General features: G+C 39.0%; 2 protein-coding genes and 2 long non-coding RNA genes across 15 annotated transcripts in view; 1 reads left to right on the top strand and 3 right to left on the bottom strand.

Annotated features, from left to right (window-relative positions):
- The window catches only part of LOC105684932 (protein GPR107), a 44,384-nt gene extending 25,334 nt beyond the window's left edge, over positions 1-19,050 (top strand). For 6 of the 10 annotated variants that reach the window (XM_048659804.1, XM_048659805.1, XM_048659803.1 and 3 more), the window contains exons 6-13: positions 13,075-13,217; positions 13,291-13,445; positions 14,266-14,483; positions 14,797-14,930; positions 15,078-15,345; positions 15,453-15,725; positions 15,802-15,974; positions 16,114-19,050. In XM_048659804.1, coding sequence (XP_048515761.1) covers positions 13,075-13,217; positions 13,291-13,445; positions 14,266-14,483; positions 14,797-14,930; positions 15,078-15,345; positions 15,453-15,725; positions 15,802-15,974; positions 16,114-16,276 — 1,527 coding nt within the window. In that variant the 3' untranslated portion in view covers positions 16,277-19,050. Of the gene's footprint in view, positions 1-12,201; positions 12,477-12,574; positions 12,686-13,074; positions 13,218-13,290; positions 13,446-14,265; positions 14,484-14,796; positions 14,931-15,077; positions 15,346-15,452; positions 15,726-15,801; positions 15,975-16,113 lie in introns of those variants that run through there. The other 4 variants (XM_012398677.3, XM_012398676.3, XM_012398678.3 and 1 more) reach the window with 4 other exon arrangements.
- LOC112694948 lies at positions 9,655-10,427 on the bottom strand. The gene is made up of 3 exons (XR_007279942.1): positions 10,161-10,427; positions 9,923-10,091; positions 9,655-9,826 (listed from the first exon to the last, which is right to left on the bottom strand). It is a non-coding gene; the product is annotated as an uncharacterized LOC112694948 (long non-coding RNA).
- LOC125502095 lies at positions 11,497-12,102 on the bottom strand. Its single transcript, XR_007279939.1, has 2 exons — positions 11,947-12,102; positions 11,497-11,828 (listed from the first exon to the last, which is right to left on the bottom strand). It is a non-coding gene; the product is annotated as an uncharacterized LOC125502095 (long non-coding RNA).
- LOC105684915 (negative elongation factor B) lies at positions 18,991-22,143 on the bottom strand. 3 transcript variants are annotated; one of them, XM_012398646.4, is made up of 7 exons: positions 22,003-22,143; positions 21,592-21,773; positions 20,865-21,509; positions 20,683-20,808; positions 20,033-20,587; positions 19,560-19,760; positions 18,991-19,476 (listed from the first exon to the last, which is right to left on the bottom strand). In XM_012398646.4, exons 2-7 carry the CDS (start codon positions 21,712-21,714, stop codon positions 19,420-19,422), a joined length of 1,707 nt encoding a protein of 568 aa, XP_012254069.1. In that variant the 5' UTR covers positions 21,715-21,773; positions 22,003-22,143; the 3' UTR covers positions 18,991-19,419. The 3 variants fall into 3 exon arrangements, with proteins under 3 accessions (XP_012254069.1, XP_048515764.1, XP_048515765.1); XM_048659807.1 differs by having other exon boundaries at positions 21,592-21,901; XM_048659808.1 differs by lacking the exon at positions 18,991-19,476 and having other exon boundaries at positions 19,587-19,760; positions 19,954-20,587; positions 21,592-21,901.
- Positions 22,144-22,228: the final 85 nt, after the last annotated feature.

Below are 22,228 nucleotides of genomic sequence, written 5' to 3' on the forward strand. Positions count from 1 at the left end.
ATATTTACAATTACATGTCATCATTAGTATTCGTAAACGTCAGGGTTGTGTTCGACTTTGAATTAGAGGCTATGCTCCGATGAAACGTCAAAGGTGTGTCACGAGTTCTTAATTAGTGAGTTTTTAGCAATTGTATCAATAGCAATACGTTCTTTCACCGGACTGATGAAACTAGAAGGTATTATAATTGATCCAACCCATTGCGAACTGTCATCAATTCTCTCTTGTTCTTCCAATTTGCTCATGAACTATTCAATCACCTTAGCTGCCAACAAACAGTGTCATCAATCACCTGGGAAATTCAGTGTACCGATTCTACTGAAACAAATATAGAACGTTCTAATGTACAGAGATTTCCACATGCTGGAGGAGCCAGAAGCCGACAAACCTGCATTTTCCAACCAGACGTTGCATCTATATTAAAATAAATTTGACAAGTAGTTTCGCTGTTGCTTAAATCTATTGTCCATCCCAAAAATTGCATATGCCTGAAGACTGTCGCCTCTGATCCTCTGACTGTCTTTCATCTCGAGACCAAGAGCACAATTACCTAAATGAAGGATTAGTTATAATGACATGTCATCGTTAGTATTCGTAAACGTCAGGGTTGTGTTCGACTCGATTGAGAGGATATGCTCCGATGAAATGTCAAAGGTGTGTCACGAGTTTTTGATCAGTGAGTTCTTAGATCAGTAAGTTTTGACGCCATGTAGCTAGACTAGCACGACCTTAGACTTGTTTCCAGATGTCGACCGGATATTTTCTATCTTTGCCTTTCTTTCCTGATTTCTTTTCGAATTTGAGTCAATCTTTCAATTGATCCGCCAATTACTGCATTTCCTGGCCTTCCTGAAGGTGTCCCGTGATCCAGAACCGATGGGACGTCATCCTGGATTTATTCCCGATTTTTTCCTATTTTTTTCCGATTTTTTAAAATATGTTTGAATTTTAGCGCCGCTGGTCACGTGGCCGCACTCGCCGATACAGCTAGCGCCATGTGGCGGATTTTTCGTGAACTACTAAAACGAGTTGCGGCCAGCACCATCTTGCGGAATTACGGCGAACTAAAAAAAGATGGCGCCACCTGCGACTCGACCACGTGGTCGAGAAACGAGTGGGGCCCGTCACGAGGCTAGACGTTTCGGTAGTTCACGAAAAATCCGCCACATGGCGCTAGCTGTATCGGCGAGTTTTTAGTTCACCAAAAATCCGCCCATGGCGCTAGTGCGGTCACGTGACCAGACCACGTGACGTCAGAATAGCGGAAAAATTCAAACATAATTTAATATATCGGAAAAAATAGAAAAAATTCGCAAAAAATCAGAAAAAAATCGAGAATTAATGTAGGATGACGTACCTTCGGTTCTGGATCACAGGGAACCTCCAGGAAGGCCAGGAGATGCAGTCATTGACGGATCGATCGAAAAATTGACTAAAAATCGAAATGAATCAGAAAATGCAGGAAGAAATAGAAAATATCCGGTCAAAATCTGGAAACAAGTCTAAGGTCGTGTTACTCTAGCTGCAGGGCGTCAAAAACTCACAGGACATGAAGGGAGTCCACTAATTCGTTAAAAATTAGATTAAACTTGAAAAAGATTCAGGAGAAGAGGGAAAAATAATAAATAATGATGACAGAGCAGTAGTTGTATGTACTTTGATCTTGAAAACTAGAATCTGAATACATAATTGAACAACGACTAAGAGCTATCAAGGTTTTACAATTTTTTGACTCCTCAAAGCAGTAGAGTACAGCAGTCAATTAATTTAAACAGAGGATTAGTATTTCCATCGTTTCTGAGCCTCAAATATCTGAAAAAGCCGGAACTTGAGGAACTAGAGTTCATTATTGACTCTGAAACAATAGAAGCAAAGACCAGAGTCTCAGCGATTCTGCAGTCTTGCTAGCATGATACAGCATATGTTTCAAATGTTTTAAACTAACTTATTCTGAGATTTTCCAACTTGAGAACATGAATTCGTCGAATTAAGCGAGCCACGACTTGAAGCTACAGAGTTAATTACATTTCTCTGCTTATTACAGTGGAAGATTTGCGATTACTCGATTAATTGATCGAGCAAAATATTCTAGCGAGCACAGTCGGATTTCTGGGCTTCGAATCTGAGAAAAAAAATCACCCCAAAACTGGCCCTGCTGGTGGGAAAAGCCGAAAACCGCCAGAGAACCTTAACTCCCGGTCGAAAATCGTCAATGACCGTCAAAAAACCTTCTTTTTCTTCCAGAAGAAGCAACAAATCGCCGAGGAACCACCCCTCTGGATCGAAAAACGCCAAAAATCGTGAACAAACCACCCTAATACGTCAGAACCCGTCAAAAATCCCCAAAAAACCTCGCCCTTTGTCCGAAAAAAGTCGAAAGTCGAATTTTTTTTTTGTTCTTCAAGAGTAATCTCACATATAAGCAGCTCCGAATTTCAAATTTGAAAGCCAAAATCATCTACTCATGCAATCGATCGAGTAATCATCAATTATTCGCTGTTGGGAGCAGAAAAATTAAGACATATCGATTGCTTTTAGTCGTAGACCCACATAGATTCGTCGCAATCCATGCAAGGGTCGAAATATTCGAATTTCTGAATTCACCAGCAAACCCAAGCTTAGCTAGAGTCAGGTAGCCACGGGCGCGCGGTTTGTTTTGAGGCGTCACCTCTGCTCAGCCCTGAAGGTGACGTCTCACAACAAAGTGCTACCCTGCTGGCTACGCTGACTCCAGCACAGCTCAGGCTCCCTCGTAGACCGATAAATTCGAATATTTCGACCCATGCATGGATTGCGACGAATCACAGTGCGTCTACGACTAAAAATAATCGATATGTCTTATAATTTTTGTGCTCCCAACAGCGAATAATTGATGAATAATTAGCTTATTAATCGACCGGTCGTTGGATAAATTGGACTTGAAATTGTCGAGTCAATTGTGCCACGACCCGAAACTATCGAAATATCTTGATAATTCTACGTTCTGCAACAAAGAATCAGCTTATTAATCGACCGGTCGTTGGATAAATTGAATCAAGTAGCAGCTGTGCAATCTCGAACTCAAAATACATGACGATACCTATATTACGGCTTCAGGAAAACGAGCGTGTCGACTGGACCGAGCAATTCCTGATACTCGTCGAGAGATCTCTATTTTTTCGTTCAGAAATGCGACAAAATGAACAAAACGTTGGAAGTTCTGTCAAAAAGCAGCATCGCGAATCGAACAGAGAACCCCAACGATTTTTCTGAAACAAGTACAAATATCAAAATGTTTATAGATTACCGGATGCTGGAGGAGCCAGGAACCAAAAAACCTGCATTTTCCTTTGAGACGCTGTATCCATATTAAAATAAGACTGACACGTAACTTCGCAGTTGCTTGGATTTATTGTCCAGGCCCGAAAATTGCATATGCCTGAAGACTGTAGCCTCTGATTCTCTGGGTTTTTTCCGTGTCGAGACCAAGAATGCAATTACCTGGACAAAGGAGTAAATTCAATGACATGTCATCATTAGTATTCGTAAACGTCAGGGTTGTGTTCGACTTTGATTTAGAGGCTATGCTCCGATGAAACGTCAAAGGTGTGTCACGAGTTCTTAATTAGTGAGTTTTTAGCAATTGTTTCAATAGCAATACGTTCGTTCACCGGACTGATGAAACTAGAAGGTATTATAATTGATCCAACCCATTGCGAACTGTCATCAATTCTCTCTTGTTCTTCCAATTTGCTCATGAACTATTGAATCACCTTAGCTGCCAACAAACAGTGTCATCAATCACCTGGGAAATTCAGTGTACCGATTCTACTAAAACAAATATAGAACGTTCCAATGTACAGAGATTTCCACATGCTGGAGGAGCCAGAAGCCGACAAACCTGCATTTTCCAACCAGACGTTGCATCTATATTCAGATAAATTTGACAAGTAGTTTCGCTGTTGCTTAAATCTATTGTCCATCCCAAAAATTGCATATGCCTGAAGACTGTCGCCTCTGATCCTCTGACTGTCTTTCATCTCGAGACCAAGAGCACAATTACCTAAATGAAGGAGTAATTATAATGACATGTCATCGTTAGTATTCGTAAACGTCAGGGTTGCGTTCGACTCGATTGAGAGGATATGCTCCGATGAAATGTCAAAGGTGTGTCACGAGTTTTTGATCAGTGAGTTCTTAGATCAGTAAGTTTTGACGCCATGTAGCTAGAGTAGCACGACCTTAGACTTGTTTCCAGATGTCGACCGGATATTTTCTATCTTTGCCTTTCTTTCCTGATTTCTTTTCGAATTTGAGTCAATCTTTCAATTGATCCGCCAATTACTGCATTTCCTGGCCTTCCTGGAGGTGTCCCGTGATCCAGTACCGATGGGACGTCATCCTGGATTTATTCCCGATTTTTTCCTATTTTTTTCCGATTTTTTAAAATATGTTTGAATTTTAGCGCCGCTGGTCACGTGGCCGCACTCGCCGATACAGCTAGCGCCATGTGGCGGATTTTTCGTGAACTACTAAAACGAGTTGCGGCCAGCGCCATCTTGCGGAATTACGGCGAACTAAAAAAAGATGGCGCCACCTGCGACTCGACCACGTGGTCGAGAAACGAGTGGGGCCCGTCACGAGGCTAGACGTTTCGGTAGTTCACGAAAAATCCGCCACATGGCGCTAGCTGTATCGGCGAGTTTTTAGTTCACCAAAAATCCGCCCATGGCGCTAGTGCGGTCACGTGACCAGACCACGTGACGTCAGAATAGCGGAAAAATTCAAACATAATTTAATATATCGGAAAAAATAGAAAAAATTCGCGAAAAATCAGAAAAAAATCGAGAATTAATGTGGGATGACGTACCTTCGGTTCTGGATCACAGGGAACCTCCAGGAAGGCCAGGAGATGCAGTCATTGACGGATCAATCAAAAAATTGACTAAAAATCGAAAAAAAATCAGAAAATGCAGGAAGAAATAGAAAATATCCGGTCAAAATCTGGAAACAAGTCTACGGTCGTGTTACTCTAGCTGCAGGGCGTCAAAAACTCACAGGACATGAAGGAAGTCCACTAATTCGTTAAAAATTAGATTAAACTTGAAAAAGATTCAGGAGAAGAGGGAAAAATAATAAATAATGATGACAGAGCAGTAGTTGTATGTACTTTGATCTTGAAAACTAGAATCTGAATACATAATTGAACAACGACTAAGAGCTATCAAGGTTTTACAATTTTTTGACTCCTCAAAGCAGTAGAGTACAGCAGTCAATTAATTTAAACAGAGGATTAGTATTTCCATCGTTTCTGAGCCTCAAATATCTGGAAAAGCCGGAACTTGAGGAACTAGAGTTCATTATTGACTCTGAAACAATAGAAGCAAAGACCAGAGTCTCAGCGATTCTGCAGTCTTGCTAGCATGATACAGCATATGTTTCAAATGTTTTAAACTAACTTATTCTGAGATTTTCCAACTTGAGAACATGAATTCGTCGAATTAAGCGTGCCACGACTTGAAGCTACAGAGTTGATTAAATTTCTCTGCTCATTACAGTGGAAAGTTTGCTATCACTCGATCAATCCGATAAGCAAGACATTTTGGCGAGCACAGTCGGATTTCTGGGCTCAAAATGAGTAAGAAACCAAAGCGCAGAATATCAATCGTACTTTCTCGACCCGAAGGAGCTGTATTCTTCGCTTTCCAAATGTCCGGAACAATCTTATTTTTATGTAGTTTGTTTGCAGCGACTCAGATCCGTCGACTCAATCAAGACACAACTCGGAACCTTCGAAATATATTGATAATTCTACGTTCTGCAACAAAGAATCAGCTTATTAATCGACCGGTCGTCGGATAAATTGAATTAAGTAGCAGCTGCGGATTCTCAAACACAAAATAAATGACGATACCTATATTACGGCCTCAGAAACACGAGCGTGTCGACTGGACCGAGCAATTCCGGATACTCGTCGAGAGATCTCCATTTTTTCGCTCGGAAATGCGAAAAAATGGCCATAGCGTGCAAAGTTCAGTCAAAGAACAGCATTTGTTCCTGAAACAAGTATGAATATTCCAATGTTTATAGATTTCCACATGCTGGAGCGAACAGAAGCCGACAAACCTGCATTTTCCAACCAGACGTTGCATCTATATTCAAATAAATTTGACTAGTAGTTTCGCTGTTGCTTAAATCTATTGTCCATCCCAAAAATTGCATATGCCTGAAGACTGTCGCCTCTGATCCTCCGACTGTCTTCGATTTCGAGACCAAGAATGCAATTACCTGAATAAAGGAATATTTACAATTACATGTCATCATTAGTATTCGTAAACGTCAGGGTTGTGTTCGACTTTGATTTAGAGGCTATGCTCCGATAAAACGTCAAAGGTGTGTCACGAGTTCTTAATTAGTGAGTTTTTAGCAATTGTTTCAATAGCAATACGTTCTTTCACCGGACTGATGAAACTAGAAGGTATTATAATTGATCCAACCCATTGCGAACTGTCATCAATTCTCTCTTATTCTTCCAATTTCCTCATGAACTATTTAATCACCTTAGCTGCCAACAAACAGTGTCATCAATCACCTGGGAAATTCTGTATACCGATTCTACTGAAACAAATATAGAACATTCCAATGTTTATAGATTTCCACATGCTGGAGGAGCCAGAAGCCGACAAACCTGCATTTTCCAACCAGACGTTGCATCTATATTCGAATAAATTTGACAAGTAGTTTCGCTGTTGCTTAAATCTATTGTCCATTCCAAAAATTGCATATGCCTGAAGACTGTCGCCTCTGATCCTACGACTGTCTTCGATTTCGAGACCAAGAATGCAATTACCTGAATAAAGGAATATTCACAATTACATGTCATCATTAGTATTCGTAAACGTCAGGGTTGTGTTCGACTTTGATTTAGAGGCTATGCTCCGATGAAACGTCAAAGGTGTGTCACGAGTTCTTAATTAGTGAGTTTTTAGCAATTGTATCAATAGCAATACGTTCTTTCACCGGACTGATGAAACTAGAAGGTATTATAATTGATCCAACCCATTGCGAACTGTCATCAATTCTCTCTTGTTCTTCCAATTTGCTCATGAACTATTCAATCACCTTAGCTGCCAACAAACAGTGTCATCAATCACCTGGGAAATTCAGTGTACCGATTCTACTGAAACAAATATAGAACGTTCCAATGTACAGAGATTTCCACATGCTGGAGGAGCCAGAAGCCGACAAACCTGCATTTTCCAACCAGACGTTGCATCTATATTCAAATAAATTTGACAAGTAGTTTCGCTGTTGCTTAATATCTATTGTCCATCCCAAAAATTGCATACGCCTGAAGACTGTCGCCTCTGATCCTCTGACTGTCTTTCATCTCGAGACCAAGAGCACAATTACCTAAATGAAGGAGTAATTATAATGACATGTCATCGTTAGTATTCGTAAACGTCAGGGTTGCGTTCGACTCGATTGAGAGGATATGCTCCGATGAAATGTCAAAGGTGTGTCACGAGTTTTTGATCAGTGAGTTCTTAGATCAGTAAGTTTTGACGCCATGTAGCTAGAGTAGCACGACCTTAGACTTGTTTCCAGATGTCGACCGGATATTTTCTATCTTTGCCTTTCTTTCCTGATTTCTTTTCGAATTTGAGTCAATCTTTCAATTGATCCGCCAATTACTGCATTTCCTGGCCTTCCTGGAGGTGTCCCGTGATCCAGAACCGATGGGACGTCATCCTGGATTTATTCCCGATTTTTTCCTATTTTTTTCCGATTTTTTAAAATATGTTTGAATTTTAGCGCCGCTGGTCACGTGGCCGCACTCGCCGATACAGCTAGCGCCATGTGGCGGATTTTTCGTGAACTACTAAAACGAGTTGCGGCCAGCGCCATCTTGCGGAATTACGGCGAACTAAAAAAAGATGGCGCCACCTGCGACTCGACCACGTGGTCGAGAAACGAGTGGGGCCCGTCACGAGGCTAGACGTTTCGGTAGTTCACGAAAAATCCGCCACATGGCGCTAGCTGTATCGGCGAGTTTTTAGTTCACCAAAAATCCGCCCATGGCGCTAGTGCGGTCACGTGACCAGACCACGTGACGTCAGAATGGCGGAAAAATTCAAACATAATTTAATATATCGGAAAAAATAGGAAAAATTCGCAAAAAATCAGAAAAAAATCGAGAATTAATGTAGGATGACGTACCTTCGGTTCTGGATCACAGGGAACCTCTAGGAAGGCCAGGAGATGCAGTCATTGACGGATCAATCAAAAAATTGACTAAAAATCGAAAAAAAATCAGAAAATGCAGGAAGAAATAGAAAATATCCGGTCAAAATCTGGAAACAAGTCTAAGGTCGTGTTACTCTAGCTGCAGGGCGTCAAAAACTCACAGGACATGAAGGAAGTCCACTAATTCGTTAAAAATTAGATTAAACTTGAAAAAGATTCAGGAGAAGAGGGAAAAATAATAAATAATGATGACAGAGCAGTAGTTGTATGTACTTTGATCTTGAAAACTAGAATCTGAATACATAATTGAACAACGACTAAGAGCTATCAAGGTTTTACAATTTTTTGACTCCTCAAAGCAGTAGAGTACAGCAGTCAATTAATTTAAACAGAGGATTAGTATTTCCACCGTTTCTGAGCCTCAAATATCTGGAAAAGCCGGAACTTGAGGAACTAGAGTTCATTATTGACTCTGAAACAATAGAAGCAAAGACCAGAGTCTCAGCGATTCTGCAGTCTTGCTAGCATGATACAGCATATGTTTCAAATGTTTTAAACTAACTTATTCTGAGATTTCCGAACTTGAGAACATGAATCCGTCGAATTAAGCGAGCCACGACTCAAAGCTACAGAGTTAATTACATTCCTCTGCTTATTACAGTGGAAGATTTGCGATTACTCGATTAATTGATCGAGCAAAATATTCTAGCGAGCACAGTCGGATTTCTGGGCTTCGAATCTGAGAAAAAAAATCACCCCAAAACTGGCCCTGCTGGTGGGAAAAGCCGAAAACCGCCAGAGAACCTTAACTCCCGGTCGAAAATCGTCAATGACCGTCAAAAAACCTTCTTTTTCTTCCAGAAGAAGCAACAAATCGCCGAGGAACCACCCCTCTGGATCGAAAAACGCCAAAAATCGTGAACAAACCACCCTAATACGTCAGAACCCGTCAAAAATCCCCAAAAAACCTCGCCCTTTGTCCGAAAAAAGTCGAAAGTCGAATTTTTTTTTTGTTCTTCAAGAGTAATCTCACATATAATCAGCTCCGAATTTCAAATTTGAAAGCCAAAATCATCTACTCATGCAATCGATCGAGTAATCATCAATTATTCGCTGTTGGGAGCAGAAAAATTAAGACATATCGATTGCTTTTAGTCGTAGACCCACATAGATTCGTCGCAATCCATGCAAGGGTCGAAATATTCGAATTTCTGAATTCACCAGCAAACCCAAGCTTAGCTAGAATCAGGTAGCCACGGGCGCGCGGTTTGTTTTGAGGCGTCACCTCTGCTCAGCCCTGAAGGTGACGTCTCACAACAAAGTGCTACCCTGCTGGCTACGCTGACTCCAGCACAGCTCGGGCTCCCTCGTAGACCGATAAATTCGAATATTTCGACCCATGCATGGATTGCGACGAACCACAGTGCGTCTACGACTAAAAATAATCGATATGTCTTATAATTTTTGTACTCCCAACAGCGAATAATTGATGAATAATTAGCTTATTAATCGACCGGTCGTTGGATAAATTGGACTTGAAATTGTCGAGTCAATTGTGCCACGACCCGAAACTATCGAAATATCTTGATAATTCTACGTTCTGCAACAAAGAATCAGCTTATTAATCGACCGGTCGTTGGATAAATTGAATCAAGTAGCAGCTGTGCAATCTCGAACTCAAAATACATGACGATACCTATATTACGGCTTCAGGAAAACGAGCGTGTCGACTGGACCGAGCAATTCCTGATACTCGTCGAGAGATCTCTATTTTTTCGTTCAGAAATGCGACAAAATGGACATAACGTTGGAAGTTCTGTCAAAAAGCAGAATCGCGAATCGAACAGAGAACCCCAACGATTTTTCTGAAACAAGTACAAATATTAAAATGTTTATAGATTACCGGATGCTGGAGGAGCCAGGAACCAAAAAACCTGCATTTTCCTTTGAGACGCTGTATCCATATTAAAATAAGACTGACACGTAACTTCGCAGTTGCTTGGATTTATTGTCCAGGCCCGAAAATTGCATATGCCTGAAGACTGTAGCCTCTGATTCTCTGGGTTTTTTCCGTGTCGAGACCAAGAATGCAATTACCTGGACAAAGGAGTAAATTCAATGACATGTCATCATTAGTATTCGTAAACGTCAGGGTTGTGTTCGACTTTGATTTAGAGGCTATGCTCCGATGAAACGTCAAAGGTGTGTCACGAGTTTTTGATCAGTAAGTTATCAGATCTGATACCGACCGATGACGATGAATTGTTCGTAGGAAATATGACCTATGCGGATTCGCCGACCGATATCCATGGACCGACCGATGACGATGAATTGTTCGTAGGTAACTTACCCTATGCGGAGTTGCCGACCGATGACGATAAATTGTTCGTAGGTAACGTACCCCATGTGGACTTGCGCTGAAATCAGTTCTTGAAAAGTCCATCAGATAGCACTAGTTTTTGTAGTTCACGAAAATTCCGCCACTTAGTGCTAGCTGTATCGGCGAGTGCGCAGACGTGACCAACAGCGGTAAAATTCAAACATATTTTTAAAAATCGCAAAAAAAAAATGGGAAAAAATCGCAAAAAATCGTGAATGAATCTAGGATGTCGAACCTTTGGTTCTCGATCACAAGGCGACTCTAGGGGTTCGGAAAGATGCAGTAATGGGCAAATTAATAAAAAAATTAACTTGAAATTGAAAAAAAAATCAGGAAAAGAAGAAAAAAATATACAATACTCGGTCAAAATCTGAAAATAAGTCTGAGGTCGTTAACATGGAGAAAGTCCACTGATTCCTTAGAAATTGAATGAAAATTGAAAAAGATTCAGAAGAAGAGGGGAAAATAGTAAATAATGATGACAGAGCAGTAGTTGTAGTAGTAGACAAGGGGCGCGGCCTAAAAATGGGGCCGTGCAATTAATTTCAGAGGCCCGCACCCACGCAGGACCGACGCAAATGAAAAATAATTGAAAAAATTCTAGAATGATAGGGAGACCAACCGGCCGTTCGCACACCTCAGAATATACCTGCCTGTGTATTTAATTATTCAATAATTTTTTGAAAAGGAAGAGATCAATTCTGTTGGTCCCGGAAAGTACAATTTAGGCGAAAAATTTATTTTTGTATCAAAACTGTGGATAGGCAAGGAGTCGTTCTGAGACATCATGTTTGTATCATTCTCCATCACTAGCTTGCTCACTATTCGTTATTTCAGGACTTCACATGACAATGAGTGGTTTCAGTGGTGTAATCAATAAGAACCAAGTATTTGATTTAAAATAGCTTGTCATTTATTCAAGAGTTATGCAGGTGGAATACATTCAGTATACGTACATTATTCAATTAATTATTCGAAACTTTGCAATATCATTCGCAAGGTGTATAATGTTCGTTTCAATATTACATTATTATGAACCCAGTTATCATCTTAGAGTCGAATCGCCGGCCAAACGTCTTTCTCCCACCTTAAATTTGACGCAGTAAGATTCTCCTGCCCTCAATTTCATCCTGCAGATCCTCTTTGCTCAGGTGTCCACACTTGTACTTCGGTGTTGGCCTGAGCCTTAACGATTCTTGTCTTTAGAGTTCCAGTCTATTGTCTAAACAAAAACAGCGGTCAGCAGAACCATTTTGCAGAAAAACTTCTTGAACCTGCTCACTACAGTTACAGAGGATGGTAGTAACAGGTACTAACAAAAGAGATATTGGAATAGTTACTTGTATAATTCCAGACGTTTTTATTGAAAGTAAAGGCCGACAGGTCCACCCCTTGCCGAGTCTGTGTGCGGAGTGATTCCAGCCCAAAATAGATCCGCTTGAAGGTTACCGAGAGCATCTGGAAGCTCGAATGAGCTCGAATTCGAATTAATAACGACGCTAACATAGTTATTTCACGATGCGTCCACCAAGCGGCAGCAGTGGTGGCCCCTCAAAAGATGACGGCCCTCCCCCCCGTCGCGAAATGGGACACCCCCCGCGCCCATAGTGGTACTTTATACTCCGTCCATATATTTCTCACGTCCATGGTTCAACTAATGAATCGAACGTTTCATGTGTGCGAATGAGTTTGGTCAACGTAAATCGGGAGAAAATGCTATGGAAATTAGCACTGACTTCGTGCCTGATCTTTATCACTGTGGCTCCTCGTATTCAAGCGAGAATCCATAAACTTGAAATTAGGGTGCGTTGATTTATAATATGGTGTAAAATGGTTCATACAGTTAGAATCTACGTATCATGCATGTGAGGTATGCGCTCTCGTTACCGTTTCGAAACATGAGAAATAAAATCAAGTGATTCTTCATGCCTGTACCAGAATTCAGTGTACATCGAACAAAAATTTCAGAATGACGTTAGACGATACATCGCTCTTAGCACGTTTGGATTCTACGAAGGAGGAATTTTACGCGTAAACCTAACTAATTTCAAGGCAGAACCAAGGGATGATAATGCAGTGGTAATGCGAAGTTGACATTTGCTTCCTTAAATTATGTAATTTGAATTGACTCAAGTTTTGCTATACTATAAATTTTCGATCTATTGACACGAATTGGCCAGTTGGTAATTGATGTTTGGTACTCTCCTTTGGGAGACACCTTCTAGGGACACTGAAACATTTCGGAATTTGTTAAGGGATTGACCAATTGTACATGAACTCACAAATTCTTATTCAAAACTAGAAAAGTTGTTGACATCGTGTATGCTTATCAGAACAAAGAATTTTGATTTGGTTTCTTTACATGAGATATGATTAAAACATGCCTATTAAACCTGTTGTTGGTTAGATTATAACAACCCCATTTCCACAACAGATGGGGGATTTTCATGATATCTTTGCTTTTTTAGTATGGATTCAGCATGGATCGAACTCTCAGTGATGCCATGAATCCATATCTGGACAGCCATCAGGAAAAATGTCCTTTGCAGATGGAGCAATCTAATCAAGACAGTGCGGCTATTTACTTGACAATGGATCTGAAGAATTTGATGTAGGTATAGTTGTGTTTATCGTGTGAGGTAATCTGGATGACCTGATTTTACTATAATGCTGTATTGTTGCAGATTGAAAGTTAGTTGCACAAAAGATCTCCGCTCCATGCATATTTACAAGGACGAAGTCACAATCCCGAGGTTCAGACCGAAAAGAGATTTTTCAAAGTCACATTTGAGAGACACAGAATTGTTTCCGAGGAAAAAACGTAGTACATCTATCTCAAGTGAGTCATAAAGCTTATTGCCCTTAGAGTGATGTGCCTGCTTTTTCTCATTATTATGTTTTACCACCACCTCACTTATCATTGCATGCAGTATTATCCTATTGATTATATGATGTAAAAAAGAATCCATTTCCAAAACTCACACTACGTGAGGATCACTGATTAGTTTGTGTATTATTCCATTAATTGTAAATCTGAGGGATCATTCTGGTTTAGAATTTTCATTTTCATTTTTATTTTTCGCAAGTATATACGTCTCAAAGTATTCTGCTTGAATTTCATAACGATCGGGGCATTCTAACTATGTTATTTTGTGGCATGTCGTTGCTACTTCCACTATCTGGTCTTTCCTTAAAAAAACTTTAAACGCGTTTGTCTCTAAACTACATTTTTCTGGTCAACGGCGGTAATTTCTCTGAAACCACTGAAACGATCCTTATCAAATTTCAACTACATATTCTACACATGAATAGCTCTAACGCAAACTAGAACCGCATTGAAATTTTCATTTTACTATTTTATTTGGGCCAAGAACAGTGAAAAAAACGTCATCTATTTTATTTATTTATTTTTTTTTTGCAAGGAATTACGTTTGCTTGTAATTTTTGTACATAAAAAATTTTTAAATAAATGAATAAAAATTTGTTTTATGTATTCCAAGAATGTATTCTTTGAGCTCATCAACCTTCATATTAATATCTATAACAATATTTCGGAAAAAATGTACAAAAATAACCTTTTTTTAGCATTGGAGGAAATTTTATTTAAAGTGTGGATGAAATTTGCAGAGTATACCAAGATCCCTTTTATGTATTTCAAGGAGCAGAAGAACAAACAAAGCTGCTGGATTCGGCAACACCGAATATCGGATGTGTCGACGTGAAGATACCAATGAAGGCCGAAATAGTGAATGAACAACCATACTACAATGCGAATTTTGTGTTGATTGTAGGCCCAAGCGAGGAAGGGCTCTATAACTTGTACTTCCACAGTTGTCCAAATTACAATCACAAAAGACCTGTGGCCTTAGAATTTACGGTAACTATGAATGCAAAATTTAATTCGGTAGCTTTTCTTACAAAAGTTTGTACGCATTTATTTGCATTAATGAATGTGGTTGTATATTTATCCTAAAATTTACAGTCCGATTTTTAAATCCGAAAGAAAAATCACTAACTTCTTGCCAAACTAAGAGATCACACAATTGTTGACTCAGATTTGACAAGACCAGATATTGATCATGTTGTTCCTAACTGAGCACAGTCTGTAAAATGGGTTTCTTCTCTGAATTGTAATCGAATAGCATACCTGATCATCGCAATGAGTGTAGTTGTATACTTTATTGATACAGCTGCAAATTGAAGAGGACAACCATGGCAATTTTTTGAGTGCTGGTGAAATGCCGCTTCCCGCTCTCTACTTCATGATGGCACTTCTCTTCTTCTTGTCTGGTTGTTTCTGGGTTTTTATTCTGAAAAAAAGCAAGTATGTGGGTTATCCGAATTCAATCATTTCTTCTTGTTCATTGGCCTTGGCATCATGAGCACACGACCATGACTCTTGATGTGAAAAAAAAAATGTAGTGAATGCGAGCAATTCATCAACCGCCATACCAACTAAACTGAATTTCAGACATCCCGTCTTCAAGATTCACTACCTGATGACGGTGCTTGTGTACCTGAAGTCTCTCTCTTTGCTTTTTCATGGAATAAACTTTCACTTTATTCAAACCAAAGGAGAACACGTAGCAGCTTGGGCTATACTCTACTACATCACTCATCTGCTTAAAGGTGCAGTTCTCTTCATTACCATTGTCTTGATTGGCACCGGATGGGACTTCATCAAACATATCTTGTCTGATAAGGATAAAAAATTGTTTATGATCGTCATTCCCTTGCAGGTAAATTATATAATCTCAGCCGGAATTTGTTACACTTGACGGGGATAGAAATTTATTCTTGTTCATCGAAATGTTCCGTTGCAGTTATGTTTTTTCTCTTTTCAAAGGTCCTGGCAAACGTTGCAAAAATCATAATCGAGGAAAGCGAAGAAGGTGACATTGAACATAAGACTTGGAGAGACGTATTTACCCTTGTCGATCTCCTCTGCTGTGGGGCTATTCTATTCCCTGTTGTGTGGAGCATAAGGCATCTTCAGGAAGCAGCACATACCGATGGCAAAGCAGCTGTCAACCTGAGGAAGCTTAAATTATTCCGGCATTTTTATATCATGATCGTCTGCTACATATATTTTACAAGAATTATTGTCTACCTTCTGAAGGTATGTTTATCATTCTTCTGCTACACATTTTTCATCACTGTTTTAATTCGAAACAATTGTTAATTTCGATTATCAGATCACCGTTCCTTTTCAATATGAGTGGTTGGATGAGATGTTCAAAGAAATGGCCACGTACGTATTTTTTATTCTGACTGGGTACAAGTTTCGTCCGGCTTCAGCCAATCCATACTTCACCATAGCCAATGGAGACATGGTTACAGATGATAATGACGAGGAAATCGATGTGGTGTAAGTCACACAGTTAAAACGTGAACAATTCTCAATGAGAAAACAATTGTTTCACAGATTATTATTAATTTTCCGTATCTGTTGACTCAATTCATTTTTCACTTTGATTTTTTCATCACTTCTAACATCACAAGTGCAGTCTTTTTTCTAGTATTTCTGGCAGCGGTGGAGTTACTCAGGGTCTCAATAAGCTAAACAAGGTGAACAACTTACCAAGATCAATACCCGGTGATGTGGGTGGAACGCCGGAAGAAAAGGATAATCTTCTAAGCAGGAGAGAGTCATCGCACGAATATGACTGAATAAATTAGTAATGGAATTGCCGAAGAATTTAAGCTTGTTAAATTTTGCAAGGCGTTTGTTCGGTAGAAAGCATTTAACGTTGATATGCACATAAATTAATGGGGAAAATCTTATTCAGAATAATTAGGTGTTTCGTTGTTAAAGTATCAGTTACATTGTATGTCGATTGTTTTGAAACCCAAAACTTTTCTTTATTCTTCTGCTTGTATTTTCAATTAACAAAATCTTATTCAAATATAATTGCTGTTTAGTCTCGAAGTCCGCATTACATGTTATCGATCAATTAAATCGCCGAGACGAGACGTTCAAGTTGTAACTGATATTTAGTAGAATTAACCTTATGATCAGGATTAGATATTACAAAAAATGAATGCGCCACAACTTTATTTCGCCAACCAAGTCAATATCTGTGCTTAGTCAAGTTTTTTGATTTCCATCTGTTCTTTTCTTATTTCGGGGCTTATCATCACACTTGAATAAAATTAGCAAATGTTTCAAAGCGAAGCTTTTTCAGTCGACAATGTTTGCCACTACAATTCGCTAGTGACAATACTTAATTAGTCAGAACAGCGCATGCATTACATTTATATGCAAATTCGAATTCTTATTTAGTAGTTTGGCATGAACATTTTGTCATACACCGTAATTGATTTGGTTGATCCTTAGCCAGAAACAATGCATTTTTGAGTTGCGGGTACTTGAATACTTGAAGTAACGATGACTGAAAAAATCTGGGACTCAGAGCCCAGTATGATTTAATCATTTCAAAGAAAGTCCACGGAAGCCCACAGGTTTAAGTAGGTAATATTTATCCGATTTGTTTGATAAGTTCAGAATCGCTTAGGTGGCCAAATCGCGACGGATTCAAGACTGTAGGCTAGTTTGACCTTGTAATATGTTGTGGGCATTTAAGCATATATTTTCATTTTTTCTGCGATGTTCTGTTAAAACATAACATTCCCATTGAGAGGAAATATCTATGCCCACTAGGGTGGTCTTTATTTTGGGTATGTTTAAATTTTTTTTGACAATAGTCCTAAATCGTTTCAAAATATATAAAAAAAAATATTTGCCAAATTGCAACCTTTAATTTTAATATCAACCCGTGCCCCACGGCAGTCGAAGTTTTAAATTTAAATAACACGTGAAAATGTCATCTCGTTCTTTGCAATTTCGTAAGTTGTTAACATATACATATACATAAGATTCTGGACTGGATGGTTTCTTATAGGAAATTTAACGCTCTACAAGAAAGGTCTGTTATGATTTATCGCCAACTTCATCGATTCAACAGATATTCAAGGTCAAAGTTGAATGTATGGGCTTTATCAATTTGGCACACATATTGTTAAAAATGTAATTAGAAACATATCTTTTTGTTTATCGTATTTTCAATATAATCTATTCATTACATATTTGATTTTTTAATGCATCAGAAAACTGTTCTCTGTGATTCTAAACCAAGTTGAAAATGAAGTTGCTTTTCATCCTTAATGTATCACCCACAAAAATCTTGCACTAATTTAACTGCTTTCTCAGAATAGTCATTCACAATTAATAAAGCACAAACATTTGACGTTGACCTCGAATATCTATTGAACCGATAAAGCTAGCGAAAAATCATAACAGACCTTTGCTGTAGAGCGTTAAATTTCCTACAAGAAACCATACAGTTTAGAATTTTAAGTATACGTCAACGACCTACAAAATTGCATACAGCGAGATAACATTTTCACGTGTTATTTACGTTTAAAACTTTGACTACCGTGGGGCACGGGTTAATATTAAAATTAAGGGCTGAATTTTGGCAGGCATTTTTTTTTTTTTATATATATATTGAACCGATTTAGGACTATCGTAAAAAAAAATTCAAACATACCCAAAATAAGGACCACCCTAATGCCCACATAGATTTGTTAAATACATACATATACATAAAGGTAATGATATTTATTAATTGACAGTGAGATAGATGGCATGTGCACTTGTTTTCTGGTTAAAATTTACCTCATACACATACAGCGTAAATACAGATTGCATACCTAATACTTGATAAATCATGTCAACGTGCCAAATTTTTTAATATTTTTGGGGCTGGAGCAATTTTGAAACATATTTTACCTAACCTTCAGAATTTGCATGCCAAATTCATTTTGGTGGTTAATGATTGGACTTGGACAATTGAACGAATGTGTGTGTCGCAATGATTATATTTTGCTACACTCTATTGGCATGGTTTCGATCATGATCATGATGAAACGAATAATGATAAATTCAAATTCTTTGTACTAGCATAGATATAATAGTCATAAACGTATTTCAAAGAGCAAATAAACACCAATGACAGAATGTTGGTTGATCGGAAAAATCAAGGTTATAGGGATGTAAAGGGAAATTAGGAATTCAGAATACGTAAGAATGGTAATAGTTGTTTTCTAATCGGTGAGTACTCTACTAACAACTATCAAATTTGAAAAAAATTATAACTTATTTTACATCCATCGATGTTAAGTTTAAATTTCCAACTGTACTTGGTCACAATGTATAATCGAACACATTTAATTCTTCTGGCAAGATAGACTTGTTTCCCAATTAATTTCTGATGTTTACTTTGTGCTCGTCAATGAGTATCTGACCTCTCCACTAATCACCTAAATAGACATGGAGATTTACGTAAAATAATTATGAATCACAGCTGTATCAATGAAAAAAGTCGTTTATAAACAAATTTTATTGTGCCATGTTGATGAAATAAAAATATGGTCTGAAATAATAGCGGAGCATGATATATCGATGCTGCACAATGTGGGCCATGTGCTGCAAAACCTTTGTGCACATTGATTTACTTTTCTGATCATAGTTAAGCATTGACTGCATTAATTTCATCAAAACCATGACCTTGACTTGTTGTTTTGCGTGTTTTATCACTCGTCAATTCATAGCATCGCCTTATCTTGTTATATTCAATCTCAGAAAACTACTCGTCTCAGATGTAACTGAAGTTATAAGATCTAGAGGTATCGTATGATACAAGCGTTACATCAGCGTTCCTAGTTCATCACAGGAAAGAAAATCGAGTAGAGAATAGGGGACTCCCAAGGGTATCCATCGACGTTGGCAATGTCAAAATACTTTTATCTAGTCAACTACCGATCTTCTCGCGAAGCGACTGGTACAAAGTATGTACAGCTTCGTTGTGCTATAAGTGATCATGAAAAATTATGTTAACAAGATTAAGAGCAACTAAAAACTTTGAGCAAATTATAAATCAAATAACGTTACCTGACTGTTGGGTTGCAGAGCTTTCAGGAGAGTATGCAATCGTGTGGGAGGTAGCTTAAGGTGAATATACCATAGAAGTTTTAACAGATGTCTAGTCACATTGTCCCTGGCTAAACCCGCCAGAAAGAATTCATCAAAAATTACTGTGCAAAACGATTCTCCTGAGAATTCGTCAGCCATGTTGATAATCAGCAGGGATACCTAGTGATAGAAATTGATTCGTACAAAGTTTAATGTGATTCAAGCCAAAACGTTTTTTTGTCACTATTGAATAGCATGTAAGGTAGAGAAGTCCCATATTTGCACCAGGCAGCGCTACAACGTCATTCATCGTTTTCTCCATACAACTCGGTATACATCAAAACACCGAACTAGCTCCCTCCGCAGTGCTTACCTTGCGAGGCTCCCCTCTCTCCCATTCTTTCCAGTTTTACAGGTGCAAATATTGGGATTTCACTGGATTTACCAATTACCAAGGTATGCAAAAAGGGGTCTTCAAATGCTCGCTGAGCCTGGCAATTCGGTAGAGTAGCCAAAACACGCATCAATCCGCGGGCATCACCTCTGCCTCTTCCTCCACCTCCACCGCCACCGACGTGCAATGCGTGGTACATTGACAGTACAGCCGCGACTCCTGAAAGTTGGGCATATGCCTGGCACGCATCGGGAGGTGGTCCAGAGTGCTCGATAATGGCAATAGCACTTTCCCTTTCGTCCGGTGGAAGCTTTCCGTTCAACTGTCTTATCTGGTCGTCAACCATGAGGGACATCAGAGCTGGCAAAAACTTTGTCACGACTTGGCTGTCAAGTTTTGGCTCCTTAAATTCTTGAGAATCGATCATTTGCCAAGCAGATAAACCCAAAGCCAACATTCGCAGGAGTAGAACCAGAACTGCGTTGTCACGTGGCAAAGCTTCACCATTGATGAGGTGGAGGGCTATCTTAATTGCACTGCTTGCTAGAAAATTTACTGCATATGGGTCACACAGCGTCATACTTAAGTCACCAAGCACTTGCTCCTGGCCTCTCTGTGCCAGAACAGAATAGAAACAAACAAACAAACAAATTAGTAGCCATCAATGAATTTTGGAAAATTTGAATACTCTTAGCATAACAATCATACCTTGACACTATCGAGAAATCCCTGCAACTCTCGAGACCTCTTAATGTCTACATTTTTTTCTCTGATGCAAGCGTCTAGACACCAAGTAAATTTATGGCAAGGATCAACAGATATTATATCTTGAACCTGAAAGATAGTCGTCATAAAATATTATGAAGGAAATTATTAAATTAATATTTTACCTCTAGATCGTGTAATGCCATCAGAAGCTCGGCGCGAAGAGTACAATAATGAATATTTTTTGTTCGCAGGAAAAGGGTCCTCAAAAATTGAAGAACCATGTCATAAAGTTTAACACTGTGCCCTATCATGTGGGCAAGCTTTTGTACTACTTCTCCCTGTCGTCTGACTTTGGGTGAGGGTGAAAAGAAGAGTGCAGTGAGATTACGATGGTCAAATAAAACCTGTTCTTTCTCAATGATGTACCGGCTGAACAGCGGTGAGACCTCATCGCCGAACAGACTCTGATTGTCCTTCCAAATCTGTCGTTTGACTTCTGTATCGGCATCGTTGTAAAGTTCCTTCTCTCTGACTAATACACGGAGGTATTTGTCATCGATGTGAGGTGTGTTTCTTAAAATACACATCACGACTGGTCTTAATGCGGCGACTCTTACAGCAGGAAAACTCTTAGCCAATAGGTCTTTGAGCCTTCGATCACCTCCGGCTTTTTCTCCCCTTTCAGCTCCAATTTCTGTTATGCGTTTGACAAGTTTCTCCCTTAGTTCTTCCAGGACTGAGGCATGGAAATCAAGTCTTCTAACGCCATGAAGGTCCAGTAGTGGTAACATGGGACGCAGAGATGGTAGTAATATCCCATTCTCCAACTAGGCAGTGATAAATAATATGAATCACTAATTTTTTCAAAATGTATTTTTGCCCTAGGAATTATGATGATATAATTATTACTTGGAATTCTTCGATAGCTTTCAAAGGATCGGTACAACTTGTCAGAGCATCTCTCAAAAAAACTTGGCCGGGAACACCGAGATCCTCCAAGCCTGTACCATCGGTGATTTTGATCCCACTCATATTTCAGACTTCACAAATTGAAAGTGTTCATCCGACAAGAGATTCATGAAGAAATTGATCTGGAATATCTCCGAACAAGACCAATCAATCACATTTGTGCATAACTCAAGAAATTGTATCCAGATTTGTCACTCAAGAGTCGTACAATCTTGATCTAACCAAACTAGTAGTCAAATAATGAATCCGACTATAAACCAGAATTGGAGAAAAATAGTGAAGATTAATAATCTAAAAGGAGCCTAATTATTTTCGCCTGTCCTATCATATAACATATAAACACATACGAACCGTTACGAATCAACTATTTAACCAAGATTTAACGATGTCTCCTGTGAGGGTACGCATTTCAGTGGGGTAGTACGTTTGGATCAGTTTGGATGAATTCAATGGCCGCAATCGCAATACCAACGAACAGCGTGTGTCGCGCGCATATGTTGCAACGGAAAACTTTATCGAAATTATCCCTTTTTCTCAACTTTAGGTTGAACACGTACGCTATCCAAATGTCATATCG

The sequence above is a fragment of the Athalia rosae genome, chromosome 8, assembly GCF_917208135.1.
Source record: "Athalia rosae chromosome 8, iyAthRosa1.1, whole genome shotgun sequence".
NCBI classification, from domain to species: domain Eukaryota; kingdom Metazoa; phylum Arthropoda; class Insecta; order Hymenoptera; family Athaliidae; genus Athalia; species Athalia rosae.